The 23,391-nt window shown below is 35.2% G+C and overlaps 1 protein-coding gene and 1 pseudogene across 1 annotated transcript in view; both read right to left on the bottom strand.

Moving 5' to 3' along the window:
• Positions 1-23,391, bottom strand: part of Stk31 (serine/threonine kinase 31) — a 101,230-nt gene that overhangs the window by 23,622 nt on the left and 54,217 nt on the right. Inside the window, exons 12-21 of the mRNA XM_023709853.1 lie at positions 15,214-15,393; positions 14,665-14,781; positions 13,305-13,424; positions 12,208-12,339; positions 10,715-10,816; positions 9,158-9,238; positions 5,018-5,143; positions 4,101-4,226; positions 3,836-3,922; positions 1,499-1,648 (exon numbers count right to left, since the gene is read on the bottom strand). Of these exons, the coding sequence (XP_023565621.1) occupies positions 1,499-1,648; positions 3,836-3,922; positions 4,101-4,226; positions 5,018-5,143; positions 9,158-9,238; positions 10,715-10,816; positions 12,208-12,339; positions 13,305-13,424; positions 14,665-14,781; positions 15,214-15,393 (1,221 nt within the window). The remainder of the gene's footprint in view (positions 1-1,498; positions 1,649-3,835; positions 3,923-4,100; positions 4,227-5,017; positions 5,144-9,157; positions 9,239-10,714; positions 10,817-12,207; positions 12,340-13,304; positions 13,425-14,664; positions 14,782-15,213; positions 15,394-23,391) is intronic.
• On the bottom strand, positions 20,708-22,651 carry LOC105741505 (annotated as a pseudogene).

Raw genomic sequence — 23,391 nt, 5'->3', positions numbered from 1 at the left:
TCATCTTTTTGAGCTACCATATGAAAGCTGTTGAGATAACATTTATAGAGGTGGCATTACCCTATGATTTTCAAGTGACCAAAGTAAAAAGCATTATGACATAAAATAGTCAAAAGGCATTGCTCAGGTAATTAAAGTTGGCAAAGATTTGGAAAACCTAGAACCTTTATACACCATTTAAGAGAATGTAAAATGAATCAGTCACATTGAGAAAGTTAAATTCCTCAAAAAAGTAAAACAGTTACTACATAACCTAGTAATTTGCCTCCTAAGAGAAATGAAGACATGTTTATATAAAAACATGTACACTAATGTTCATAGCAACATTATTCATGACAACCAGAAAGTGTAAACCCAAACAACCATCAACTATTAAATCTATGAACAAAACATGATATATATACAATGGAGTATTAGGACAAAAAATGAACTTTGAAAATGTTACTGAAGTAAAATAAGCCAATTACAAAAGGCTACATATTGTATGATTTCATTTTGAGGTGTCCAGAATAAGCAAATCCTTAGATACAGAAGTGTATTATTAGTTTTCTGAGCCTAACTAGTGATCACAATATACAAATTAATAATGGCTTCTAATAAGTAGAGCATTTCTTTTTAGGAGTGATTAAAAATGTTGTGGAACTTGGCATGGTGATGCATGCCTATAATACCAAGCACTCAAAGATCAGACAAGTGGATCACAAGTTAGTGGTCAACCTTAGCTATCTAGTGAGCCTGAATGAACTACACAGCAACAACCTGTTTCAAAAGAGAAAAAAAAATTCTGGAATTAGGTACTAACAATCAATGTACAACTTTATGAATATATTAAAAAACTAATACTGATTTGTATACTTTATATGTTAATTATATCTAAATAGTTATTTTTAAAATGGGAACTGATGATTTAGCCATTTCACCATGTACATATTTCAAAAGATGTACATACTAAAGTTATAACTTGTATTTATCAATTAAGTAAGGAACTCTGCCCACATGACCATGTGTACTTTGAGACTGCCACCGCTTATCAAAAACATTTACATGTTCATAATCATGTGATTTTTGCTACCTTTAAGGTAACACATCACGAAATTAACAGCCACTGTAGTTGAACCAGAACTAAATGAAGAAGTCCAAGATTCCTAGACTTCTCAATGTACATCATAATCAAAACATAGTGAAGTTCTTGCATAATTCCTAGCAACTGAATGGTTCCTGGTGATGATAAAAAATTTATATTAATGTCAATACCATTTAGTATAATGTCATGTTGCTTCTAAGATATTTGATCACAATATACAATGCAAGAACTTAGAAACTAAAAAAAAAACTTAGAAACTATCATCTAACTGATAGCAGATAACTGTTTATACAATATGATACACCTTAACTGAATGTACAGATCCTATACATTAGCATATCATGAGTAAGTGAACTACTGCTCAATGGCATTAAATGAAGTCTAGAACTTATTTGTAAGATTATGATGTTTTACCACAGATTTGGTGAAATCAAAATCCCCAACAATTCCTTGTTCACGATTTAAAGCAAATATATTGTTCTGATGAAGTGATCCATGAATTATGTTGGCCTTATGCAATGTATGCAAGCCCTGGGCAACACCTTTCATAACCTTTAAAGCTTCCTATAGGTTAAAAATAAAATAGGTTAGAAAATAGGAAAACCATTTTAATTCAAAAATGTTTTTTCTATTAAAAGACTGTTCTATGTTTGATATTCAGATAGATACTAATGTTAAGCTCAACAGCCTATGTTCTAGGGTAATAATATCATTAAGCTTCTCTTCTGGAGAGTTAACAACTTAAGTTTGCAGACCAAAAAATTAGAGAACAAGATGGGCTACAAGGATAGCCAACATTTTGGCACTAGCCCTTCAAGGTCAGGGAGGACTCAGGACATAAGAGAACCTGTACTGTAACATCCTGTAACTCAGTGCTGTCCCAAATTCCCTGATCAAGGAGATTATGGGGCCAGAGAGGAAAGTGATCGATGATGTATAATGTGCCTAAGGAGAGTTACATGAAGAGAAAACATTCTCAGGCTTTCACAGAGAGAAAAGTCAAGCAATGGCCGTGACTCATCTGCATGGCTGACACTGACAAAAGATCTACAAACTGCTATATAGGGTTTCAGGGTAAGTCCTGAGGGGATCTGACTGATCTTGTCAGATACAAAAGTTACATTTTTCATTATATAGGTCTTGCCTTATCTTGGTCTTAACCATCCAGTATAAAAACGAGGTATAAAAAGGAAAACCATATTAATATGCTGAATTGTAAAAGACTCAAGTCAACAACTTCTGACATTGTCAGTCATGAAGTTAACCCACCACTATTATAGACTACTGGACTATATTGGATTACTTCGCTGAATTCATGCACCTACAATATATAAGTGGCAATGGAATACACATCTCTAACAAAAGTAAACAAAAATGGGGGATATAAATGAAGGTCTCTTTTGTAGTGAAAAATTATATATATATATATATATATATATATATCTGTATATACAAAACAGCATAGATATACAGCTACTTAGTTCAATGAGAAGTTTTGAACTGACAGTGTTTAGACAAGGTATCTTCATCTTGTACTATGAATAAGTACTACTAAGATGACAACATGCAATGTATTAATTATTGTAACTGTCCTATTAACCTGTTTTGAAACTATCTCACTGCTACTTCTTTCTCAATAAAATTATTTTTTTTTTAATTTATTTATTTTGTGTGTGTGTGTGGCCAGCTCAGGCCACCAGGGGGCGGGGCTGGCTGGCATGTGGTGCTGGGGGATTGAACCGTGGTCCCTGTGCTTTGCTTAAGCTTAGCTTGTTCTAAGTGGGTGCTTTAGACCACTGAGCCATCTCACCAGCCCCAATAAAATTATTTAAAAAAAAAAAAAAACTGTTCTAGGAGCCAGGGAGATGGCTCAGTAGGATAAGCGCTTGACTGGCAAACATAAGTATCTGAGTTCAATCCCTGGTTCCACCAAAAAAAAAAAAACTGTTCTACAGCTTCCTCCAAGTGCACTTTTGCAGACAATACACCATGAAGGATTAAAGATGAGATGAAGCCTTGATTATGCTACTGGTGACTCTCATGTATGTTTATGTTATGACTATATATTTAATACTTATTCCATAGTTTCTAAGAAAACTCAGACTATATGTTACTATGAAAAGCATCTAGGAAAGAGGCTTAAATAGCATTATTAGGTAAATAGATTCATAGCCTCTTTTATTGTTATTACCATAGTAACTCTAAATGTGTAGTGATTAAAAATTATAGCTATCAATTTATATATAGCATACTTCAGTTTCTGGGGTTTTTTAAATGTATCTGATACAGGGTCTCACTACGCAGTTCAGACTCATAGTGATCCTCTTGTTTTCAGCCTCCCCAGCACTGGGATCATAGGTGTGCACCACCACATCAGGTCTCAGTTGTTGGCTCAGTGCACCCAGGGGTTGGGCCAGCATGGTATGTGGTGCTAGAGTCAACTGAGCTATTTCACCAGCCCTCAGATTTCAATTTTAAGTTTAGACTTGGAACCAAAAATGTCTAATTTCAAGTTCCAACTCTACCTCTGGCTGAGGCACTCTCCAAGTCATTTAATCCCTCTACATCTCATTTTCTTATCTGTGCAATAGGATTAACTCCCACATGGAAGGACTAACATGACAAAGTAACACAAGCCAAACTTTTACATCATATATCATGTAGTATATATAACCCAGATAAGTATTAAGGGTTAAGCATAAGGTGCTATTTTCTCATTTAATATATCCACAGAAAGTCTTTTTTACTTACTTCTGATGATAAAGGCATTTTGGCTTGAATAACACTCAGGTTTGCCCTAGGATAGTATGGGACCATGAGATAAGCCACAGGATCAGACTAAGAAGCAAAGCAGAGAATGTGACTCAAAGCAAAATATTCAACACATTTTTAGTATACACTGATTCTATAAAACAATGTTCTTTGCTAAAAAGAATTACTAGTCTAAAATTTGCAGCAAAAGCTTACTTTAAGTAAAACATTTTCTCTAAGAGCTTAGCATAAGAACTTGATTTACCTTACACAAAAACAGGAATATTAATGGCAATAACCCAGACTCTTCTTTAGCTTCTCTCCAGGCTCTGTGATAGGCGGCTGCTCTCTGAATCACACTGGCTTCTGTGTCTACATCCACAGAATATCCCTTGAAATTAAAAAAAAAAAGAAAGAGGCACTGGTAATTTCAAGACTAAAACTTCTACTCTTAATTATACATTACTCAAATGTAGTAAGTGATTTTATGTATATTAAATTATACCTAATTTTATTTTATTTTGGATGTTTTAATTTGGAAAGGAAAAAAAGTGTATTATAAGCAATGAAGGCAACTTATATACTATCATGATGACTGATAGTTTCCCATATCAATGACAGGGAGAGAATTAAAAAGCATAAATTGTGTTGACAATACGGCTGAGATTTTGAATAGAAATCGAGGAAAGAAACTTCAAGAAGCTGTTAAGAGGGGCTTGATCCCCTTTGTGCCATTCTGGCCCCATCCCCAAGGCATGCTTTAAGACAGCTACTGAGACTGGGCGTGGTGGTGCATGCATGTAATCCCAGAGCTTGGGAGGTTAAAAACAGGAGGATCACTATGAGTTCAATTTGTGTAGTGAGACCCTATAGGCCTTATATTAAATACATTTTTTTAAAAAAAAAGCTTTTAGATAAAAATGTAGTTAAAGTTCATTCACAAAAAGGAAAGCAAGTTAAAAAAAGCAAGTAAGTATATATTAAAAATAGGTACTATTTGGGGAAATGTGGGATACTTTGAAGTCAAATTAGTTTTGGCAACCATACAAGAAAAGCAATTATGATGTTAGCCATTCTACATACTTTAGAAGACAACATAATGGGTTTTTTCTTTCTTGAAAAATAATACCATCACTCCCTTTTATACCTCCCACTCTCCCAAAAGTCAGAATTTGGTATTACCTTTAAAAGAACTGTCTGTCCATTAACTTCAGTGCGTACCAAAGGACGCTTGCTGCTAAGTTCCTTCATGGGCTCAGCATCAAAAAGATCTCTCTCTAAGCTCATAGTAAAAAGACCTCCAGAATTCTAGGTACAAATTTTATTATAGATAAAAAAAATTTTTAAATCAATATTTTAAATCCATAGTTACATGCTATTAAAATGGATACCATCAACAGTATTAAAAATAAAATAAAAATATTTAATTTTTTATTAATTTCATATTTTTGCTAGTTTTTCACTCCAGGACTCCACATACCCACAGTGTAATCATCATAAGTGTAATTATTGCTATAGTTCTAGAACAGACCCTAGAAATGGCGGGGCTTAACTATGCGTGTTTCTGAGAGAACCCTAATGCTTACCTGAAAAATCTCACATGCTTCCTAAAAATATTAAAATAACAACAAATCTTAAAAGTAGCTATATAACTAGAATAAAATGTCTAAAGATGTCTACTATGAAGTAATTCTAACACTTCTGCCTAAGTCTGAAGTCTTCAAAGGTGAAAATGGTTTTGAATTACACTGCTACTTTCTGAAGGAATAATATGCTCACTAAAATCTGATAGAATATTTCAAGTCAAACTAGGTTTTAAAACAATAGTTGTAGGGCCGGGGAAATAGTTCAGTAGAATAAGTGCTTCCCTGGCAAGCACAAGGGCCTGAGTTCAATCCCCAGTTCCCGGGGGGGGGGGGGGATCGTTACAGTAACACAGGGCCTTAATTTTCTAGTTTAAATATTGTCACTATATTTAAATAATCTGTAATACATAATCAACTTCCAAAATATCCCCAAGGATACATTTTAAAGTCATCAAAGGCTGTCATAAACCACAATTCAAACCTTTTATAATCTACAATAAATTTATATATTTTTTAAAATTAATTTTCAAGTCTTCTGTTGCCACACATAATTACATACTATATGAGATAGTCTCTAAGCTAAATAGTTGCTAGAAAAAAATGTCATTTTAAAGTCTACCCTGGGAAGACTTTATAGTAATTGTTTAGAGAATTTTCATCTTATATATTTATGAAAATAAACTTATGTTTATACCAACAGCTGGGGGCCGGGGAGATGGCTCAGCAGAATAAGCACTTGCCTGGCAAGTGCAAGGGCCTGAGTTCAATCCCCGGTACCGCAACAAATAAATATACCAACAGTTGTTTTTAAACTATTTATTATTTTGGACTTAATGACAATCTTAAAGAATAAACACAGTTGACTCTCCACATCCACAAAGTCCACATCAATGAATTCAACAAACTGCAATTTTTTTTAAAAGTAAAGGTCTACAGGGTCTCACTATGTAGATTGGACTTGTAGTGATTCTCCTGTGTTCAGCCTCTCAAGAGCTGGGATTACAGGTGTATGCCACCATGCCCAGTCTCAACAGCCATCTCAGCACACTCCAGAGGCTGGGCTGGCAGGGCAGGCCGGGATCGAACCTCCAACCCTTGCATCTACCTAAGCAGGTGCTTTAATCTGCTAAGCTATTTGGCCAACCCCCAACTGCAAAAATCAAAAATACAAAAAAAAAAGAAAAAACCTACATGTCTGAAATGAACATGTACACTATAGTCTATCATTTTCTAAACAATACTATGTAGAAACTATTTAAATAGCAGGCACTTGGTAGTATCAGACTAGAGATAATTTGAAGTACATAACAGCATACACATAAGTTACATGCAAAAATTAAGCCATTTTATATAAGGAAGTTGAACATCTGGAATTTTAGTAAAAGTGACCAAAGGGAATGAACAAATGACCTATGGATGACAAGTAACAACTGAACCTCATCTAGCTCCTTAGCCTTTGCAAAAAATATAAAATGTGGAGTTAACAGATTGTACTGAGTGCCAGAATTTACTAACCCATACTGTCCCTAATATCCTAGTCTCCCTGCCTGCCTAGCAAACCAAACCCACTGCGATATATTTACGTTAACCTACTTCTCTCAAAAATTTTTGTGGGATTGATCAAGTGAAAGTCTGAACATGGGCAAAATGATGGAAGAAACACTAGAAATTATACATGAAAGATGTGATAATAAGAAAGTGATATTGGAATACAAATTGGAACATATGGATCATTGAAGTTTAGGTTCATGAATAATGCAAAATTCTGATGATGAAAAATAATTTAAGTTGGAAAAAAGACAGGGATGATTGTGTTATCCTATCCTGGAAAGAGATTAAAATAAATGATTGAATTAAACTGTTAAAAAAAAATTTTGTCAACTACATTAACCTAAAAGACATGTGTTTAAACTTCTCATAACAATATTCTATTTATATACTAACTATTGCAACAGCATTTAAATTTTTATCATTTCAAGACTTCAACACCTAAGGACAGTTTCAATAATAAATACATTGCACATTGTTTTCTCAGTGGTTATTCATTGTACAAGATGCAGACATGACATCCCGTCCACAAACACTATTAGAACAAATCTTATTCAATGATTTAAGACAGTGTAGCTGTATATCTACCCTATTTTGAAGATACAGATACAAAATGGTCTGTCATTTCTATCCCCTTTTTTGTTTAGTTTTGTCAGAGAAGGGTATTCCATTGCCATTTAAATATTGTGAGTGCACAAATTCAACAAAATATTCCAGTATAGTCCAGTAGTGGGTCATCTGCAAGACTGGCAATGTCAGAAGTTGTTGACCTGACCCCTTTACAGCCCAGCATACCACCATGGCTTCACCCCATAATTATCTCATTTTATACCTTTCTGCTTGGTTAAGACCAAGATAAAGCAAGGTCTATATAACAAGGAACGTAACTTTTGTATCTGATAAGGTCAGTCAAATTCTCTCAGGATTTATCCTGAAACACTGTACCGCACTTTGTAGATCCTTTGTCTGTGTCAGCCATGTGGATAAGTCACAGCTATTGCTTGACCAATTTGAAGAGAACACTTAGATGAGGATCACAGAGCTGTACCCTTGCACATTATATGTGATGCTTCACCTGTTTCTGTGGTACTGCCCCCCTGCTGTGCCCCAGTCGCCATGAACTATGCAGTTTTGTTCTGCCATACCTTTCTGCCATGATGTTCCTGTCTGAGAACCACATGACTGCAGACTGAATTCCCTCCAACTGAAAGCCTAATTAAATCTTTCTTCTTCTTAAATTTTGAGTATTGGATATTGTGGCCAGCAATGAGAAAACTGACTAAAACATTGTGTTGGAAGGAAGAATGGAAGGAGGAAAGGTAAGAAGGGAGGAAGGGAGGAAGGAGGAAGGAAGGGAGGGTGGGAGAGTGGGAGAGTGGGCAGGCAGGCAAGAAGGATCGAAGGAAGGGGAAAGCTGGGAGAGAGAGCTCAGTGAAAAGGCCCTGGGATCGATCCCACTCTAAAATTTAATTAATTATTTTAATTGAAAAGATAAGACATGGTGGCTCATGCCCACAATCTAAGCACTATGGAATTAGAAGGCAGGCAGATCACAAGTCTGAGCCTAGCCTGGGCAACTTAGTGACTTAGGGAGTACTTGTGTCAAAATAAAAAATTCAGGGGCTGGGGATTTGGCTCAGCGGTAGAATGCTTGCCTAGCAAGCTGGAAGCCCTGAGTTCAGTCCTCGGCACCAAAAACAAAAAATAAACCTCCCCTAAAAAACAACTTAACCAAAAAAAAAACAGTAAAATCAAAAAATCCAAACAGTTGAAGATGTAGCTTAATGTGGAGGCTCTTGGTTTAGTCTCTAGAACTGCAATCAATCAATCAATCAGCCAGTCAATATCTATCATTCAAAAAAGGGCCATGACACAAGATGAAAATACAGAAAAACATGCAGATTAAAATAAAAAGGAAAATGTGCCCTATGCACCTATTTAAGATCTTGATAACCTTCTAACAGTACTTTTTAAGTATTCATCAGGGAACCAGTGAGATAGCTCAGCGGCATAAGTGCCTGCCTGACAAACATGAGGTCCTGAGTTTGATCTCCAGTATCAAAAACAAATATTCATCAGGAATTTTATACAAAAACAATACTGCAAATTTAACATCGATACACAATTTTAAAATCATCACTTTTTTATACTTTGCAAAATAATAACTTTAAAGGGAAACAAAGATTACCATGTATTTACGTAATCCTATTTCAGTGTGAAGCAGAGGCAGCTCAGGGAACCATTTCTGGGCCAAGTTATTCAATTTTTCCTTAAGTTAAAAAATACAAGTTTGTTTCATGTCAGCATATATTCAATTATGACATGTTGTTCTTCAGAAAAATATATCAGCATTAGATTTCCTAGATATGTAACATATCTTTATCATTGAGTTAGACCACTACTTTAAGAAATATAAAGCAAAACCAAGAGACAACTTGAATCTAAATTACCACTTCACAAATGGAGAATGAAAAACTTAATTAACAATGTTATGACTGGTACATATGTAAACACAAATATTGCCTAAAATCAAAGTCCAGTCACTTCCAAATTAAAATGAAAAAGTGTGATAATACATCGATTTGAATTGTAAAACTGTCACTTCTCAAAAATATTAAATTCAGTTTTAATATTTTAATACACTTTTAAAATAAAAGTCTTGAAGCAAAAAATATGTAATTCTACATAAATCATTTTGAAGCAAATGTGAAATTTTAGGAGCCCTTACAAAAGTTACACATCACATGCTTCTACACATCCATCAAATATAAAAATTAGTAAGATATTACAGATTCATAAAATATTAGTTTGCTAATAAAGCATGACATTTAAAATATGTTTTCATGTTATTTTTATTTCCAGAAGTTTTTAGCTAATTTCTTCCCCATAATATCCCTCAGATATATATGCTCTTTTTTTTTTAATGTTTCCTTTATTTATTTCTTTTTTCTTTTTTTTTTATGGTCAGCTCAGCCCACCCTGGGGGCAGGGCTGGCATGGCACGTGGTGCTGGGGATCGAACCAAGGTCCCTCCCTGCATGTTTGCCTAAGCTTGCCTAAGCAGGTGCTTTTGACCACTGAGCTATCTCGCCAGCCCATAGCCCTCAGATATATAATGCAGTATTCTTTCCATTGTAAAGTAAAACTACAGTGACTAATTCTCTTTTTTAAAAAAATCACTAAATTAAAGATTTAAACTTCCCTCAAACTAGGTAGTTTTAATATAGTAAATTCTTCAATTAAGTATGCATTTCATTAATGTTAGCAGTGCAATATGATAAAATGTTCATTAGGTTCTTATGAACAAGGCCTTATGCTTTCTCTTACATGAAAAACAAGAGGCAATAGCACATATGCACATGCAAAAATGAGTACAAAAAAATTCTAAAAAGAAAGCCTTAACAATGATCACTACTGTTACCACTAAGAAAGCTATATGTAATACTTTTTCCTTCCTCAAAATTTCTTCTAACTTTCACATTGGTACAATAGTCATAAATTATTTTGTTATGAGAAAATAATTTAAAGCTGGGAGTATTGCTCAGCAGTAGAACTCTTGTCTAGCATGTGGGAGACCCCAACTTCAAACTCCAATATTCCCCCAAAATGTTAATTTCTAAATTCACATAAATATTTCTATGTAGGCCAAGATAACATCTCCAGCCATATGATTACAGTGAATCTCATAAAATGGACATGATTCAATTTCTACCATAAAATCTAATTTAAATTTTTAAATACTTACATATTCCTCCCTCTCATGGTAAATTTCCACAAAGACACTATTACGTAACTGTGTTATTTCTTGTTTTATTTTTCCAATTTCAGATCCATCAGGGTCATCAGACTTTAATTAGAAAGAATAAAATGGCTTTACAAGTTTAGTTAAGCAGACTGAAAATAAATCTTCCTGTAAGTATAAATGCAATTTCTATGCCTAGCATACAAAAGGCCAATTCCCAAGACCAAATAAAACAGAAAAAATGTAATTTTTATAGTTAAGTATTCTGTGTGATCTCAGTACATATTATATAATTGAGCCTTATAACACCTGCTGAATTAACTTAAATCAGTTTATTTTAACACTGAATTTTTCAAAACCTATATAAAAGAATCATAAAAAATAAAGACAAGGGGGGCCAGGGAGATGGCTCAGTGGAATAAGCGCTTCCCTGGCAAGTGCAAGGGCCTTAGTTCAATCCCTGGTTCCACAAAAAATAAATAAATAAATAAATAAATAAAGACAATTATATAGATTTTTCTTGTTTCTGACTTCGCATAGATTTTCTCAAATACAAGTGACTAACTACAACCATAAAGCAAATGTCATGAACAGAAGTTAGAGCTGAATTCTCTGACACTGTTTTTTAATATTTGCCAGAAACACAGCAAATAAAAAAATAAATGCATAAAGCATCTACTACAGGAAAAATATGGAATTCACAAAGTACTCCATAAAACAATGGTATTTTAATAAATAAACCACCTCACAAAAGAAATATGCTTTGAAAGTTAAATTTGTTTCTCCAAAAGCTGAAAAGTTAGATTTAAAAAGGCCACCTTGCCTGTGAAGGTCACTGGAGACAGCTATTCTGGGAAACCGTGTTCACCTAATTTGATGAGCAATAAATTTTAAATACATTTAAAAATAAACAAATAAAAAATAAAAAGGCCACCTTTTCCATAGCCTAGAATAAGAAAACTGGAAAACAGATTCCACTTCTCAACTAGGTTCTCAGAAGATGAAGAGATGGTAAAATTGGGTGAAGATACAATACAGATATTTTCTAATATAAGTCTTCAAAAGATTAGAGAACTACTATCATATTCAAAAAACATCAAGGATGCAGCACGAGTTAGTCCAGATTATAACATCCTAGTCTTTCCATCTCTATTACCTTTTGAAAGTAATTTAAAAGACTTTCCAGAAATATTATGCTGAGCCATAAAACACCATGACCTTAAAATACAACAAAAATCTATCTTTGGGGAAACACCTTATTTATTATTTGCATGGTCATGTTATTAAAAACCAATATACTTATTAAAAATAAAATATTTTTTAAAAATATTTAATTATATGAAAAAGTATACTTTGCAATCTCTTACTGATACACAGAGAAAAACATATAGTATATAAAATAAAACGTAAGTGCATTTTTTGCATTTTGATAAAACAGAACCCAAGCAAAATGACATACAAATATAGAGTTCACTTAGAAACAACTATTTCCTTACTTCCTCCAAATTATTCTTTTCAACCAATTTCCATCTCAGGTTAGCTTTTAAGCCTTTCAGTTTCTTCTTAATGGACAGCAAGTGATCCACACTGGGGTTCATATGTATATATTCAGTCATTTGCTTTTTAAACTAAGCAAAAGAAAGTTATATTTTCAAACATTTAAGACAACATTTATTGGTCATCTACTATTATTTTTATAGTATTCAACTATATGAAAATAGTAAGAAAATGCTACAATTTTCAACAAAACAATACTAATAAGTTTCTACTTCTTTGCTATTTATAATACCACCATTTCCAGTGCTCAAAGTAGCAAAGACAAAGCAATTATCTCAAATGAGGCATAACATAGCATATGAATTGTCAATATGAATAAAAACCATTCTTAAATGTGGTTTGACAATATACGTAATGTTCATTTCTTTTTAACTTGGAAAGTTCAATTTTAGGAATCAGAGAAACTACACATAAAAATTATACAAAGATTATGTATAAAATTTATGGTAGAAAAAACTGGAAGTAACCTTAATGTCCAATATATATGAAAGGTTAATGTTAGATGTCTATACTAGAATGATAATTTAGTCACTCAAAATGACAGTACAAAAGAATCAATAGCCATATCAGGAAATATTCATAATATACTACTAAATGAAAATATTTTTAACATAGCTTACAAAATAATGCAATGCATGTTGTATGTATGTGTGGATGTGGATTATGTGTGTCTGTCCAAAAGGAAAATACTGTGAAACTATCTTAGGCTAAGAGTATTATAAGAACTTTTTATTTCTTCTTATCTTTATATAGAAAATTGCCTAAGTTTATTTATGTAGACATAAAGAAAAAGGATGACAAAAATGTTTTCAAGTACCTAAAAGAACAAAAATAATGTATTTATAGCAACAAAAATCATTCCCACTTTATTGTGATTTCAATTATGTATCAACAGCAAAGACTATACTGTTTTCCTAGCAACAATTTATCAACACAATGAGTAATGAACTAGTGCTTAATACTTTGAGAAAAATTCAAGTATTAAAAAATTTAAAGCACCGATTCATAAGACTAATAAGAGAAAGCATAATCTAACCTCAACACTGTCTTTGTATTTGGACTGTATGGTAGCAATGAGCTTTTCCTCTGAATGGATCTTCTGCAGTACTTGACTATAAGTACTTAAAATGATCTCCCTGTCTGCATCACCTTGCTCCTAAATGAAATCAAAGACAGAATCACACAAAAAGGAATAGCCAAAATAGTAGCCAAAACCTCCAATAACAAGTAAACTTCAAAATGATGCTTCTGAAGAACTGCTACATTCACTTCATATTATCCTGATCACACCAAATGTTCCTAAAGCTGTCAGAAGCAAAATGCTAATAATGCATTTTGAGAAGGTTTTTTGTTTTTTTAATAATTTTACTGAGAAACAAATAGCAATGAGACAGTTTCAAAACCGATTAGTAGGACAGTTACAGTAATTAATACATTGCATATTATTGTCTTCTTAGTGGTTATTCATAGTACAAGACGCAGATATGATATCCTGTCCACAAACACTATTAGTACAAATCTTTCTGTTCACTGAATTAAGAGAAAGTAGCTGTATATCCATCCTATTTTGAATATACAGATACAAAATGGTCATTCATTTGTATCCCCTTTTTTGGTTTAGTTTTGTCAGAGATGGCATTTTTTGTTTTTGTTGCTGTGTTTTCACTACTGGGCATTGACCCCAGGACCTCACACAAGCTGGGCAATCATTCTATCACTGAGCTCCCCCTCCACCCTTTTTTACTTTGAAATAGGGTCGCACTCGGTTGCCCAGGCTACGCTGGAATTTTTTATCCTTCTGCCTCAGCCTCCTAAGTAGCTGAGATTACATGTTTGTGCCACCATACCTGGCATAATAATGTATTTTTAATCCAATCTAAGTGAATAAAGCTGCAAAAAATAAAGGAATACAAAGATAACCACTGAGACTTTTAAAAAGCAGACTAAATAAATAAGCAACATTAAATAAAATTACAAAATACTCAGCACCATCTTGTAGCATGGTTCCAGAATACCCTAAAGGTAAGAACTGTTGGAACTACATTCATTTTTAATTTTGAGTTTTCATAAGAACTAATAGTCTTACAGTCATTGGGTGTGATGGACTCAAGAATCAAATTACATAGATAGATGATCCACTAAGATCAAGGGGGGCTTCCCAGAATTAAATATTAAATTTCTTAATGTAAAGTGATCTAGTAAAGTGAAAACATCAGGAAGAATAAGACTTTTCACTGTTTTTGTATTAGAACTTGACAGTATTACTTTTTCAAACAAGGCTCTAAGAGTTATAACTTTCTAACTAGCAAGAAAAACTATATTACTGGTTCACACATTCCAATTAGCAAGAGAAACCACTGTTTCAAAAGAAGCAATAAAAAACTATCAATACTCACAATCTGAGATATCTCTAGTTCTTTGCAAACACATGACTCAGCCTTTTCTAGGATTTCATCAATATTACCAATTGTGCCTTCATAAGTCAGTGGTTCTTCCAAAGACAGATCAAAAACCTCATTTGCAAAAATAAAAACAAAGTATCTCAAGTAATTAAATTAGCATTCACTCTGCCCTTAAATCCAAAATAGAGTATTAGGCTATAATGTAGAGAAAATAAGATTACAGAAAAAAAATTAAGTATTTACCTTCCTAAATCTTATGTACCAGAGAAGAAAATGTACCTATACATAGACTATCTAAAGACAATTAACAGTTAAGGGAAGTGCAGGGAGAATTCAGAAAAAGTAAGAGAAAAAGAAAAAAATGTCTTTAAACAATACAAGGAACGGTCTGATCAAAAGCCAATAAAGAAACTTGACCACTCCGATCTTAAATTTATATCTAATAAGAAAGAGTAAACAGTATCAGCTCTTGAACAAAGAAAAGATATGATTAAAAACACATAATGTTTTATGCCACAAATGCCACTGAGCAACAATTCTTACCTTTAGGATATTCTGGAACCATGTTACAAGATGCTGCAGAGATCCCTCTGTTTCACTCTTAACACTGGTAAACTCCTCTCTCTTATCACACTTCCAATCATAAAATTTTCTAAGTATTTCTTCAGAGTTTATTCCTTCTTTGGCCTGTCCATACACTGCTTCTAAAGAAGTTGATAAATCCTACAGAAAGAAATCATTCTGCATTTTACTGCAGACTATAAAAATTCAAACACTATGTTAGGATTCAAAATAAGCCCATCCAGAACAGTAATGTGTTAAATCTCCACTTAAAAGAATTTTGTAAGTAAAACTTAGATTCATTAGACAGAGATGAATACATAAAACTATCAAGCAAAGTGATTTATGTAGACTACAACATTTAAAACCTATGTGAACTAGTTATACATAGTAACCTTTATATTCTTAGGATTTAATTACATACAAATTACCCTTCTTACCCTAATTTTAAAAAAGAACCATTATTCTTTATTTTTTAAAAATTAATTATGCTTATTGGTACATTTTTTCATTATTTGACTTGCTAAACAACAAACTACTGGAGGGGGAGTGCTTGCCCATAATCCCAGCATTCAGGAGGCTGAGGCAGATCGCTGCTGAGGCAGACTGCTGCAAGTTACTAGCTTGGCCTACACAGTAAGTTCATGGCCACCCTAAACTACACAGTGAGACCTTGTCTCAAAACAAAAAGAGGGGGCAAAGCCCTAGCTCAGTTCTTTAAGTGGCTGCTTCCACAAGGCTCTCAGCCTCAGGTTGCTGTAGTTCAATCCCACCACACTCCAGCCAGCCAAAAGTGCCCTGAAGGCATTCGAGGAGCAAAAAAAAAAAATAAAATAAAATAAAATCAAAACAAAAAGAAACAACATACAAAAATATATAAACATTTCAAACTAAGTAAAAATATTAAAAATAATTAAAAGTACTTCTTAAAGGAGAAGATAGTGTAGGCAACTAGCATAATCCAGAAATCAATCCCTAGAAATGCTACAGAGACAAAAGGCAAGTGTTAATAGATTCTAGAAATTTTATCACAAAACCAGTAAGAAATTCTTGAAAAGACAAGAGGTTGATTGGTGCTTAGCACTAAGGAACTACAGTTCCTGTAAATGAGAGAAGACCTGAACTACAGAATGGAACAACTACTGGGAAAAAGGACCTTTCTTCATCTACTCTACTCTCTCCCCTTCAATGGGTGGAAAAGTAGCACCCAGTGCTATTAATCAGTTGAAAGTCAGTGAAATTACACAAAGACTATACAACACAGGTGTGGCAAAAATTGACAAAACCAGTACAAAGAAATTACCAGTCCCTGAGCATGCTCCTTTTTCCCATAAAAATATGGCAACATTTACATAGTGAAAATGTGACTGCCCCAGTAAAGAATAATGACTGAAGTACAAGGACTAAGAGGTTTGCTGAAGATTAGGACCATCAGGAAAGAAGCAAAAAAAGAATAGTTGACCTTTGATTACCACAATGGAAGTTCTGCTCCTTAGAAAAACCACCATTCTATTCTCCAAACCCATACAAAGTCTTAAAAACTGAAACCCAGGCTTTCACAGACAGTAAAAAATTAGACTGACATCAGTAATTATGAAAATATGACAATGGATTATCAAAGAATCAAAAAAAATAACCTTCAGACCTAACATCTCATGGCCAGCTAAACAACCATTTATGTAGGACATGGACGGTACCCTAAAATTAATTATCTTACAAAGCCTTAACTTCATGAAGACCTTTTATAAATGCAATCTTAGGGGGGAAAAAATTTCAATACATAAACAAAACTAAGAGAAGTTCTAACAGAGCAGTCATTATAGATATGGAACTCAGTTAAAGTATCAATTAAAAGATAAATGTATAGGTTGAATTCTTTTAAAAATTAATTCATATTATATAAAAGAAAATTTTATGCTAATAAATACTGGGCAATAAAAAATGTGTGATAGAAACTTTAAAAGGAAATGGTACAATTTTATCCCAAAGTTCCCTATGAAAAAATAAGGCTACACAGTATTTAAAAAGTATATAGCATATAGAATTATGTAAAGTACACATATGAAAATATTGAATGACTGCTACTGGCATATGTATTTACTACACTACAGATTTTGTTTTTTAATCCACTGTCATATTTTCATAATTACTGATGTGATGTGAGGGGTCCAGCCCTCACAAAGGGGATCAGGGTACAGGGAGAATGGAATGAAAAGAAAGGAAGCTGGGGTCAGGAGATCTGGACTGCTGGTCCAGCAATTAGGTTTATTTTGCTTCAAGCTGATATACAGAAAATCTTGATCATGTGCCCAACATTTGTCCTAGTTAACTCTAAGCCTTCTTCATTTTTCTGGGACCAGAATAGATTGCCAAGGCCAAGTTGATAAAACAGAAGGCTTCATATTCCAGAACACTGAATCCACAGTTGGGGCCTCTGCCCAAACTGCAGGTCAAGGAAGCAGTGCACACTGCCACATTCTACTTCCTTATCAGATTGTTCCTTCGCAAATCTGACCTCCAATATACTCCTTATTAAAAAGTTAACTATAAAACAGCCTCTCTCAGGTCCTTTAGGCAGTATTTTAGAAGAAGGCATTGTTATGATAGGATCTGATGGCTTTATGCATGTTATTGTCTCTGAAGACCTTCCAGTAGTATAAAATGTGGAGGTACAAGACAATGATATTGATGATCCTGATCCTTTTCAGCTCTGTGGTGTTTGATTTCCTCTCCATTGGGGTCCCCTGAATCTGCTTTGGGAAACCTAGGAGTCACTGAAGGCATTTTACTGCCTTCTTTTTCATGTACCTGTGTGTATGAGTGATTATGTGTGTGTGTCTGCGTGTGTATGTCGTAAGTACTAAAGGTTGAGGTGAAATAAAGTGAGGAGAATACGCTGTAGGTATAAAAATCTTTTCAGTTAAGTTCTGTTTTCCAGTGATGTGCTCTTGGCTTTGTCAAGAGGCTTTATTTACCACTGTCACAGCTCAGTAATGTCCTGGCCCTGAAACAGCAGCTTCTTTTTAGGAAACCCCAATCCTGCAGCCTGATCATGATATCATGCACAGGTATCCTCCCTATGAGAGGACCCAGCCATTAGGGCTCTGCCAGATGGGGTGTACAGCCCTATTTTTCAACTGCTCCTATAGCTTTGCAGCATCAAGCTCTACAGCTAGGGTTGGCCTTAGTCTTGAACTCCTGAGACAGTCTCAGTTCTACAGAGGCTCTCCCTATTCCACTGCCTCTCTTCTTCTATTTCTTACTGTTAGAAGTTCAGAGGCTGGCCAGACAGCTCAGTGGACTAAAATCCCAGGCACCAGTGACCAGGGTTGAATTACCAGTGTGCCATGCCAACCCTGCCCCCAGGGCACACTGAGACAGCTACTGAGACTAGATGTGGTGGTACACGCCTATAATCCCAGTGCCTGGGAGGATGAAAACAGGAGGATCACTATGAGTCTTATCTTTCGATGGGCCTATTGTACATTATTACCATTTTGTCTCCAGGTATCTTCCCTGCAATGATAACATCGTCTTCATTATCACTCTTATCACCACTCTGATTCAAAACCAACTCAGTTCATCTCACTGTCAGTGCATGAATTAACAGATGGAGCCTCATTATCAATATTAAGTATTTTTTTAATATTCACTTCTACCTTACTCATACAGTTCTGAATTCAGAAGAGAATTGTGAAAATTTATTTTCTGCATTTGTCAGAGGACAAGTATAGAGCTTTAGTGGGGAGTCACCTTGCAAATATTATATCTAAACTTGCTGGTTAAGAAAACATAAGCCTCTGCATCTTCCTTTCTCCTGAAACCATAACAAATATAGCCACACTGTTCAGCTACCATCTACTTTGTGACTAAGTTCGTTCTCAGTGGAATACTGCTGAGGCAGGTCCACTAAAAATATGTATTGTGAGATATGGGTTGAAATTATAAAACAGAGCAGAGCTTCCTGGGTGTTAGAAACTGGCAATTTTTGAGGGGATGAAAAAAGAAGGCTTGTGTGAATATATACAGGAGCAAAACTTGAGTCATAGGAGCACAAGAAACATGAAAAAAAACTCCTCCAAAAGTTAATACCTTGGGGCTGGTGAGATGGCTCAGTGGTCTAAAGCACCTACTTAGAACAAGCTTAGCAAAGCACAGGGACTGCAGTTCAATCCCCCAGCACCACATGCCAGCCAGCCCCAACCCCTGGTGGGCTGAGCTGGCCACACACACACACACACACACACACACACACACAAATTTTTTTTAAAAAAGTTAATACCTTCATAGTAATTAATCCCAATGACATCAAAGAGTACAGATAAAGAAGTCAAAAGAATCTTAATGGAATGCAACTGGAAATCAGTAGTAAGAGAAACAAAAGAAAGTCTACAAACATGGAGATTTAACAATTCACTTCTGAATAATTAGTGAATTATTAAAGAAATCAAAGAGGAAACTTTAAATTCCTAGAATCAAATGATAAAAACATACCAGAATATCTGAAATACAAAAAAAAAAAAAAAAAAGTTCTAAAACAGATTATAGCTATCCTCCTTCTCAGCCCTGAATGCAGTCATGTGCCACTTCATTCAGCTGTCAAACTTGTAACTTTTATTTATTTGTGTGTGTGTGTGTGTGTGTGTGTGTGTGTGTGTGTCCAGCTCAGCCCACCAGGGGGCGGGGCTGGCTGGCATGTGGTGCTGGGGGATTGAACCGCAGTCCCTGTGCTTTGCTAAGCTTGTTATAAGTAGGTGCTTTAGACCACTGAGCCATCTCACCAGCCCCAACTTGTAACTCTTAAAACATAACAAGGGCCAGCCTGATAGCTCAGCAGACTAAAGTGCCTGCGCAGGCAGAGTGTGCAGCCTGGGTTCGGTCCCCAATGTGCCATGCCAGCCCCGCCCCCGGGGCTCACTGAGACAGTGATGAGACTGTGAGACAGTGATTAAAACTGGGCATGGTAGCATGCGCCTGTAATCCCAGCATTTAGGAGGCTGAAAACAGGAGAATTACTGAGTCTGATCTACATAGGACATAGTGAGACCCTATATACCCTGTAGACCCCGTCCTAAATAAAGAAAAAAAAAATCAACCGTGGTATAAGTACTTGATTTTTTTTTAAGTCGCATTTACACTACTAAAATGCCAAGTCCTACACCTACATTAAGTGCCTTCCTCTTTTTTCCCATAAACACTACAATTTCTCCTTAGTCTTTCACTACTGTCTACTGGCCTACAAACCATTCTGAGTTTCAGCAACAAATGATGAAATACCTCAAGAATATATAATCTTGAGCATTACAGCACATGACCAGGCAATCATGGAAAACTCCCCAAATTTCAAGATCTGTGGATTCAAGCTTATTCGTCATCTTGATGAAGCAGTAGGTGTTGCTGTGGCCAGATGTGCCAAATAGAGCATGGCCTCTCAGCAGCTTGCAGTTCTATGGCTGGTCCCAATGGAAACAGCATTTCAGGAGGCCAGACCTAAAACTAACTCTTCTTCGCTTGCAAATGAAGCCAACACCTGATATAGGGGCTTTGTGCAGAACAAAGCTTCCTGGGCACTCACTGCTCTCCCCACGAAGCACACAGTGCTTCTGTCCTGTGACATATAACAATGATGTCAGTTGGAAGAGTCGCAATGAGGTCCTCATACAGCAATCTGGCACAAAACAAGGACTGACCCATAAGATCAACTTTGGAAGTAAATGACAGCAAGCTGTACAGGGATTTTCTTTGCAAAGGTCCACTTAAAAGGTTACAAAGTCACTCTGAAGTCAATCTGCCTGCAAAGTCACTCTGAAGTCAATCTGCCTGGCACTTCCTCCCAAGGTAAGCATTTAGGCACTCACACAGACTAAACAGGAAGTGCTGAATGTCAGTCTGTAGATATTTTGAAGCTATCTTTTCCAGAGAAATGAAGACTGGAATGGAATGGTGATGGATCCAGAGTGGTTTTTCTTTTTTTATCTTTTTATTAATTTTTTTTTTTTTTATTTTTTTATTTTTTTTTTTTTTTTTTTTTTTTTTTTTTTTTTTTTTTTTTTTTGGTGGAACCAGGGATTGAACTCAGGCCCTTGCGCTTATTCTACTGAGCTGTCTCCCCAGTCCAGAGTGGTTTCTGTATGACAAAGTCCACAAAATAGGAATCCAGCAGGTTCCCCTCAAAAGCAGGGCTGAGACACACATACATGCCATGGCTAGTCACTTTTCCACGGAGCCCTACAAAACAATAAGCCTGCAGAATGGCTTTCATGCTTTCCTGTTTCCTTTCCAAAACTTCTTGCTCTCCGATCTCCACTGTTGGTTCAGAGTCTACACTGGAAGAAGACACTTTACCTCTGACTTGCTGCTGTTTCACGTCCCTCAGCTTGTCTCAAAGGTGCTGGGGTTTATGAATCCTGGTTCTAGGAGTACTTTCCTAAGCCTGAGTTCTCTGTAGCTCTTCAGACCTTTTAAAGAGTCTGTTCATTCCAGCCTCTAGTCCTTCCAAGTGAACTAAAACACTTCTTTTGGTCTCTCCATCTTGTACAGCTTTCCCTTGCTACATGTCCTCTTTAGGCCTTCCTACGAAGCACCCCCAGAACCCAGATGTCCTCTTTTCTTCCTCATTCAAGCCATCTCTCCCTCTCTTTCTCTTTCCCTCTCTTCCCCACCCCATGTTCAAATCACAAAAACAAGGCCATAAAAAAGCAGGTTTCACCTTTTTATCTTATTACATAAAAACATAAAACACTAAATCTTCTGGAGGAAATGTAGGTAGAAATCTTCAAAGACATACAGGTAGGGAGAGTTCATGAACAAAAACCAAACTGCACAGAAAATACTTCAAGGATTCATCAACTAGGATTTCAACTTCTTGAAAAGTTTCTGCACTTCAAAGCAATTTCAAAAACAATAAAAAGAAAACCCACAAACTTGAAAAAATAATTATAGCTGACAATGCCCCCAACAAGGGCCTGTCTAGAACATATAAAGAATTTTTTAAAAATCAGGGTCCCCTAAAATCAAAGATCCAGTCCAAACATGTACATTTAAGATGAACATACACTTTTCAGATAAAGAAATTCAAATGGCAAGTAAATATATTAAAAAATGTTCAACATCACTGGTCATTCGAGAAATGCAAATTAAAACAACACTGAGATTCCATCTCATCCTCAAAAGAATGGCTAACATCAAGAAGTCAGAAAATAACAAATGCTGGAAGGGATATAGGAAAAAAGGAACCCTTCTCCACTGTTGGTAGGAGTACAGACTGTTACAACCACTATGGAAATCAGTGTGGAGATTCCTTCAAAACCTAGGATTGGAGATCCTATTAAACCCAGCTACTGCCCTCCTGGGTATTTTTCCAGAACTCTAAACATCATATCATATGTGCACCGACGTTTATAGCAGCACAATTTGTCATAGCTAAATCTTGGAAACAACCCAAATTCCCATCAACTGAGAAATGGATAAAGATGTGGTATTTTTACACAATGGAGTATTATTCAGCTATAAAACAGGATAAATTTGAGGCTTTTATCAGTAAACAGATGCATTTAGAGGCCATACTCTTAAGGGAAATAAATCAGATCCACATGTGCAAACATTGCATTGTCTCCTTAATATGAGAACCTGAAAAGAGAAAATAAAATCTGAGAGGTACAATAGATACTGGGAAAAGGGAATGAACCTGTTCAAAAGGAAGGAATTACTGATTCAGGAGGACAGGCAAGCTAGTGAGGGAAAGAGAAATATCTGTGTATGTAAGCAGGATGGTTCGGACAACTACTGTGGATTTATGCTGGTCTATGGAAAGGAACAGTTAATGTTTACTTTGTTTTGTATCCTTTTTTCAATTCATTGACTTTTTTCTTCTTAATTTCTTCTTTTTCTTTCTTCTTGCCATTTTACATGCATACATCTGGTAATATTAACTAGTTGGAAGACAACACTATGCACGACAACAAGTACTATGAAATTCACATTATTTTGTTAAGCAAAATTCTGTATTACTTAGTGGTTTCATGTTGGGAGTGCCTGTCATTGTGGTATTCTGAATATGGGCGGCTTGTCATGACATGCCAGTTACTGCTAAGATGTCTCTCGAGTAGGTGGATGTTCAAGAAGAAGGGGGTGGTGAATGAAAGCAAGAGACAGGAAAAG

The sequence above is a fragment of the Octodon degus genome, unplaced genomic scaffold (genome assembly GCF_000260255.1).
Source record: "Octodon degus isolate 3935 unplaced genomic scaffold, OctDeg1.0 scaffold00015, whole genome shotgun sequence".
NCBI classification, from domain to species: Eukaryota; Metazoa; Chordata; class Mammalia; order Rodentia; family Octodontidae; genus Octodon; species Octodon degus.
This window is presented reverse-complemented; position numbering and strand designations above follow the sequence as displayed.